General features: G+C 47.7%; 1 protein-coding gene across 1 annotated transcript in view; it reads right to left on the bottom strand.

The window, feature by feature from the left end:
• HGD (homogentisate 1,2-dioxygenase) overlaps nucleotides 1–4,103 on the bottom strand; it is a 24,026-nt gene extending 19,923 nt beyond the window's left edge. The window contains exon 1 of the mRNA XM_008631733.2: nucleotides 3,939–4,103. Within this exon, the coding sequence (XP_008629955.2) occupies nucleotides 3,939–3,956 (18 nt within the window). The 5' untranslated portion in view covers nucleotides 3,957–4,103. The remainder of the gene's footprint in view (nucleotides 1–3,938) is intronic.
• Between the last annotated feature and the right edge of the window lie 2,881 nt (nucleotides 4,104–6,984).

Below are 6,984 nucleotides of genomic sequence, written 5' to 3'. Positions count from 1 at the left end.
CCCTGCCTCTGGCCAGCCATGAGCAGCTCTGGCAGGGGCAGGCACCTTCAGAGAGGCACAGGTCTGAGATAAAAGTGAACTGACAAAGCCCCTCTACCTGGTTTATTTTATATATAGTATTACAGTGCCTGGGTTATTCCCCCCAGGGGTGCTCAACCTTGGGCAATTTGCAGCCCCCTTATAATTTTCCCAGTGTAGCAGACACTCAGAGAGCAAGCCTGAAACCTCCTGAGAAATCATGTGTTTTCCTCAGGCTCCTTTCAGCGACGTGTAAGAGAAGACTATTCCCAGGGGGCCCCGGCTGGCTGGAAGCCCTGCTCAGCCTGAACCTGAAAACATCCTGGTTTCCATCGGTTCAGGGAGGATATTTCTCTCGTCTTGCAAATGAATATACATCGCTAGGAGCTGCTCTCCGCTGGGTTCTGCAAGAAGCATATTGATATGCAAAGCAGTAGGTCACCTAAGCAGCCCTGGCAAATGTATTGTACTGGAGCATTTTTCCCCCCCTCTTTTTTCCCCCTCCCTTCTTTTAAACGGAAATGCAGCAATATCTGATGGGACTGCAGCAGTTCCAGAATTAACTGAGGCTTCCATACTGCATCCCCCTTTACCAGTAACATAAAGGTGGTCCGAGCATTTGCCTTCGGGGCAGCCCTGGTGAAAAGGGGAGGACAGGGGGAAGAGGAGGAAGAGGGAACAAGCTGATTTTCTGGAGGCATAGCTAGCAAGATTCGACAGGCTCTGCTGAATGCTGATGGAGAGCTGGGAGGGGACAGTCAGTGGTTCTTTGGAGGGTTTGTGTACCTGGCAAGCATTGCATGCTCCCCGGCAGCCCCGTGCCACACTGCTGGGGTGAGAGGGAAAGAAGGCACAGAGACTTTTCTGTGACAAATCCATCCCCTGTCCTTCAGGCTAAAAAGCTGGTGACCTGCACATCTGGCCTGCCCATCCACACCCCCAGAGGTCCCTTTGTCTCTGCTTGCTGGGACAGAGGAAAGAAAGAAAACCAACCCAGCAGCAAGCATCTGGTGGCAGCAGCTGCCGTGTGGCCACGCTGGTGCTGCACCGCACCTTGCCCGAGCGCAGCAATGCAGGGGGCAGTTTCCCACTGGGCTGGATGCAGAGCTGCTGCCTTCCTCAGCTGCACCGGGGGCTGCAGAGGGTGGCACTGCCCCGCTGCCTCCAGAATGGCGCCAGAAGCTGCTGCATCATTGTTTGGTCAAATAAATTCTTTCTTGCCAAGAAAAAAAAAATAGAATGCTCGGATAACTGCATCGAGTGCTGAAAAAAAGACATTGGCAGGACTGCAGCCGCTGGAGGGGAGATGTCTTCTTGGTGATTTATCACCCTGAGTGTGACTCCAAGACTTCTGCCTAGATGTTGGATGTGGCTTTTCTTATTCACTGTTTCTTTTTGTCTTTCTCTGTGGTAGACCTCAGAGAGGTTCTCTCCTCTACACACCCATAGGGGTTGGTGTCAAACATTATTTGGGCTCCCAAAACGCTGTGCCATATCAGCTCCCTGCATGCCTCGGAATTGTCATGCTCCAGGGCTCTGGGGCAGCATGCAGGGACCCTGCTGATACAGGTTGGTTGGGGGCAGCGGTGGAAGGGCCAGGCACATCATGGCCTTTCTCCCTTCCAACTCTCTCAGCCCACCTCCCACTTCTCAGTCTGTGTTGCACAAGGTGCCCCCAAGCCAAGGGAAATGACCCCTTTCTGCTTGCCCAGCACCAGAGCATCCTTCCTGGGCCGAAAAATCTGCAAAAATGGAACACAGCCCATCTCCAGGAAGTGGCACCATGATCTGACCAAAGGCATCTCCCCCTAGGTCTCTGCCTGGCCTCTACAGTTCCTAGATAAGTTATAGATATCTCCAGGCTGGGCAGGTTGATGGGCACTATCGTAATTGGGCAGGTGGTTTCTGTTACACAAAATATTCTCTGTGGCTCTTTGTTTTCAGTTCTGCTTTTAACTACTGTTGTTATTTTGTTCAAGATCCTGTAGATTTTTCTGCCAACAGGACCTTAGGAATTCATCTGACTCTGCTTTGGTTTTTATTTTGTAGTTTTTCGATGAAATGAGAGAGATAAAAGCCCAGCACAGCATAAAAAATTCAGCAAATCTCATTGATTGGAATAACTGGGATGTAAAGCAGAGTGCTCACAATGGGTGTCATGCTCTGACCTATAAACCATAACCTTTTGTTCTCCAAATTAGACGGCAGGCATGGGAAAAATGTGTTTGAAGTCTGAACACATAGGCTGCAAAATAATTAAGACCCTTCTTCAAACACTGCATAATATATTTCTCTATCAGCTCCTGCTGCAGGACACAGGAAAACAACATTCCTCTCTCGGCAAGAAGCATGGCACTTTTTATCAGCTCAGTCCAGTCAGCACTGGAGTGTTTAACAAAAATGCAGAAACATTGACATGAGCATTTGGGGCAACGAGCAGAGCAGGTCTCTCACCCTCTGTGTGGGGCTCCACAGCCTCCTTGCAGGCTGTAGCCAAAGCACACAAACCAGAGCTCTGCCCTGGTGCTGCAGGGCCAATATCCCCAGCAGAAGCTGCCACCTCCCCGGACATTTCCACATCCCTCTGCTCCAAAAGGGCTGGAGATGGTCCAAGGCCAGACCTTTCCTGAAAGGACCTGCTCAGCTTTAGGGTGGGACATGGCACTCTGTGGGCAATAGAAGAGAGGGATGGATGCCAGGGGAATGGAGAGCAAGGGTAAAGCAACAGTTTTGGAGGAGAGATGCCAAGAGAAGGTGGAGCAGGTGAGGTGATGACGGGATAGGGACACATGTGACGTCTCAGAGAGGAGCTGCTGGCAGAGCAGCCTGTTCCCATGAGCAGAGCCACGCCCAGCCTGCAGCCACAGTCCAGCCACCAAGGTGTATGGGGCTGCTAGGAGTGAGTCAAAGCCGGACATGGAAGATGCAGTCACAGCCATGACATGAACCAGTCAGACCCTCATCTGGAATGGTACAGGGACAAGGCTGTCCTGCTGCTGAAAGAGGGCAGTGAGAGCTGGGAAGTGTCATGGACAGGCAAGGAAGAGGCGCAGTGAAATCTGACTGTGTGAGGAGACAGGACTCCTCAGAGGTGAATAAGAAGACCTGCAAAAGCGCTGTGTAAAATAATGAGCATTGCAGAAGGTGGTCAAGGAGCACACACATGCATCTCCAGGGCTAGGAAAAGGGTTGGGAACAATGACATCCCAAAAGTCTGGGGAGAAATGTGGTGATCCTGCACAAGCTCTTGAGACCCACCACGTCCTGGGGTGAGGCTGTGCTGCCTGCTGCAGCAGCTCATGCACCCCAATGACCCTGGGGCAGCTGGCCCCCCACAACAGCAGTGAGGTGCTGATGAGGTTCAGGGTTGCAAGTCTCATGTTCCTATGCTTGAGCCACAAGCCCACCCTATCACACCCTTCTCCCAAAGCTCCCCCGTGCTCTGCCAAATGGTGCCTTGCTGGGGCTTGGAGAGGAGGGCATGGCCACAACCTTGCTGTTCCAGGGTGTCGTGCAAGGGGCACTGAGAAACAGCCCTCAATGGAGCATCTCCCCAGGGCTGTCAGGGAAGATGGCAGCCAGGGTTGCAACATCTGGGCAGATGTTGCCATCCAGATTTCATAGGCTGAGAGGGAAACACCCCCTGGCAGCCAGGGTGGGAGGAGGGGTGTGTGCCAAGGGTGCGGAAAGGATAACTCCCACCATGACGAGGTGCTGACCAAGAATGATGACCTCCAAAGGAGGTGAAGGGGCAGAGAAATGCCTATTTATCGATGAAACACAGCAAAATACTTCATCTCAAGAAAGTTTTAGAAACACACCTTGACACTCAAAAGAGGGGCACAATAAAAGGAAACAGAGCCCAAAAAATGAGTGTGAGCAGAGAAGCTCTGGTGGGTTACAGGCACCCGACCTCTTACCTGCAGGCCCGTCGTCATCCTCCTCCTGGTTATCCTCCTCTTGGAGCAGACACAAACCTCAAGCAGATATCTGGCCAAAGAAGCCTGCCAAACAAAGCCTGCTCACTGATCAACTGAGCTGGGCTGGAGGCAGGCTGACAGTGCTGGGAGTGAGAAAGTCCAAGGGAATTTTCAACCTGTTTGCTCAGCCCAGTCTGTGTTTAACCAAATGCCAGCCCTTCTCTGCAGAACCAACCCAAGGATCGATCTGAATAAACAGTGGGTGAGAGGGACTGGGTTTCCTCATCGCCCCTCTTGCCCTTTAGATGTTAAAAAAGGGGTCCCCCACACGTGGGGAAGAGCAAACAACAAGGTGTTTAGAACCAAGAAAAGCCATTTTGCAACTGTTTTATAAGCTTCTTTCATAAATGATACCTCTAGCAATTTTTATACACAGTCCTCTAAATGTGTAACAAATATTTGTCCACTAATTCTTCTGAGCTGTGTTATACTGGGGATAGAAGAGATCACGTCCCCATCGTGGTGAAGGTAGTGATATTTGTGAAACACTGTGTGCCAACATTACACAGCATTTTGGGGCCAAAAGCAGGGGAGGATTTTGTATTCCTATGATTAGAGCTAGTAGGGGGAACTTACAAATTCTGAAGTATTAATATTTTTCAAGAAAGCTGTTGCTGGGGAAGAAGTGACAGCAAGCATTTAGCTACAGAATACTAATGTAAGTAGCTCTGCACTCCAGAAGTTGCAGGGAAAAAACACAATTGATTTTATTTGATTTTTTTTTCCACTTTGAATTCTGAACTTAACCCCCCTCCAAAAAAAAAAAAAAAAAAAAAAAGGGAAAAGCAAAAGCAGTATTTTTTCTATTTCCATCACCTACTCTGCTATATGTCCTGCCAGGAGGAAATTTCTAGGAGGCACACACTGAAATTTGAATGTGACCCTGAATTAATGTCTCCTCCTCTCCTAGAGCATCCGGGAAGCCTTCCCTCCCCAAAGCAGTTACCAGTCCCTGTGGTCCCCACAGCAGTCACTGAGAGCTTGGGCTGCAAGAGGGGCAGGTCTTAAATCATCTTGGCTTCTCTGAAAACTGGTAGCTCCTCACACCATTCTGAGTAATACATTAGAGTCACTGAGAGCTGCCACTTTTAAGGTCTGGCAAAATTGGCTGGCTGCCCTGAGGGAGAAGATGGGTTGTATGAAGAGACAGTGGTTCTGGATGGGGGAGAGGGAGAGAGAGTTTTCCTTGGCTCTAGAAGAATATAGAGTGAGTGATCTCCAAGTTAAAAGTCTTCTTCAGGTCTCTGTTTCTGCACACCAGGAAGGCTCTCTCCATACCCTGGCCTCTTCCAGCTTTGCTAGAAAAAATCACTCCAGCAGAGAGGAATTCTCCAGGACAAGGCAGTTTGTGAATATGTTAGCTCACCCTGAGCAGCAATTCATCATTGCCAAAGAAATAAAGTACCTGGCACTTGTCACCTACCCTTGAGACTCCTTTCCTACCAGACAATATTTAAGAGTAAAAACTTCACCTCACTTATTTTCTGACAGTGAAGAATTACACATTTGACTACAGTTTAGCAAACTGCAGTTGCAAAGTTTCAGGGGTTTCCAAGATCCCCTTTTACTGAGACACACAGCAGGAGAGAGAACATCACATTTTAGCTTACATTTCCCTTGGAGAACCTACATTTCACCTTGCTTACGTCTCTTTACAGGCTCCATTCTCTTGTTTTCTTCTCATGGGACAGGTAAAAATAAAGGTGTTGTTTTCTAATTATGTGTAGGCCTATTTCCTGATTGTTCTTGTTTCCTAAAAATGGACAAGGTACTTTCACTTTACTCACTTGATGGCCACGTAATGTTTTAAAACTTATTAGGCTGCCTAACCTTGCTTTTCCATTCCATTCCATTCCATTCCATTCCATTCCATATATTATGTAGTAAGATTCTGTTGAAATGCCACTTAATTTATAGACCCTCAAGTTATATGAAATACAAAAAAACCCCCATCTTAACACCTGTTGTGTTTCTGTCCTAGCCCATACCATTTAAGAGGGAAATCATAAATCCATGCTGATCACTCCAAATCATCCTCATGTTCTTCACGCGTGTGAAAATGCTTTCCAGGATTAGTTGCCTTGAAGCATTCCTTCTTGGGGATGGAGGTGAGGCTGCCTGGCCTGTAGTTCTGTGGACTTCCCTTTTTGCCCATAAATGTGAATATTAAGTGATGATCAAACACTGGAATAGATTGCACAGGGAGGCTGTGCATTCTCTACCAAACAAGATGTTCAAAACCCATCTGGGACATGGTCCTGGGCAACCTGCTCCAGATGACCCTGCTGGAGTAGGTGGTTAGACTAGATCTCCAAAGGTCACTTTCAACCTCAGTGATTCTGTGATCTAGCCTAAACAACCCCTTTAGTTAGCTGCAGTATAAATCTTGACTGTCAATCTTATGTAACATGAAGTATAGATGGACTTGATTAATATTTTAGCAACTGTGTTCGTTATCATGTAAATATGAAACACAGAAACACAATGAATTGTTATTGAATAAATATGGGTCATAAACACAACAAATTAAGCCTGGAAGAATGAGCATTAAAAGCATTCAGTGTTTTCTCAGCTACCTTTCAGGGTTTATGACATTGTCCAGTGCATGTCTTTACCTGGCCTTTACTCCAAGGAGATTCCAGCTGAAAGACACAAGTCCCAAAAGAAATATGTATAAAAGCAAAAGACATCAGTACCACTGTATTTGCTACATGATGTATGAACAACTGGATGGTACCTGCATACCAGCAGCTTATTACTTGTCAGCTGTTCTCAGAGGCAGCTGAGGAGGTGCTCAAAAAGCTCATCTACTTCAGGGAGGCAGGATGAAAGTACCAAGGGACTTGCTTGAAAATTTAGCAGCTAGTGTTCAACATCCTGGTGGTGAATGAAGGATGAGGAGGAGGATGGAAAAGATTTCCTTTTAAAGAGAAGCTGAAACAGCTTGTATTTGATCCAGTAGACAAAGGGGACTCAAAAAATTTGA

Source organism: Corvus brachyrhynchos, unplaced genomic scaffold, assembly GCF_000691975.1.
Source record: "Corvus brachyrhynchos isolate BGI_N302 unplaced genomic scaffold, ASM69197v1 scaffold3, whole genome shotgun sequence".
Taxonomy (NCBI): Eukaryota; Metazoa; Chordata; class Aves; order Passeriformes; family Corvidae; genus Corvus; species Corvus brachyrhynchos.
This window is presented reverse-complemented; position numbering and strand designations above follow the sequence as displayed.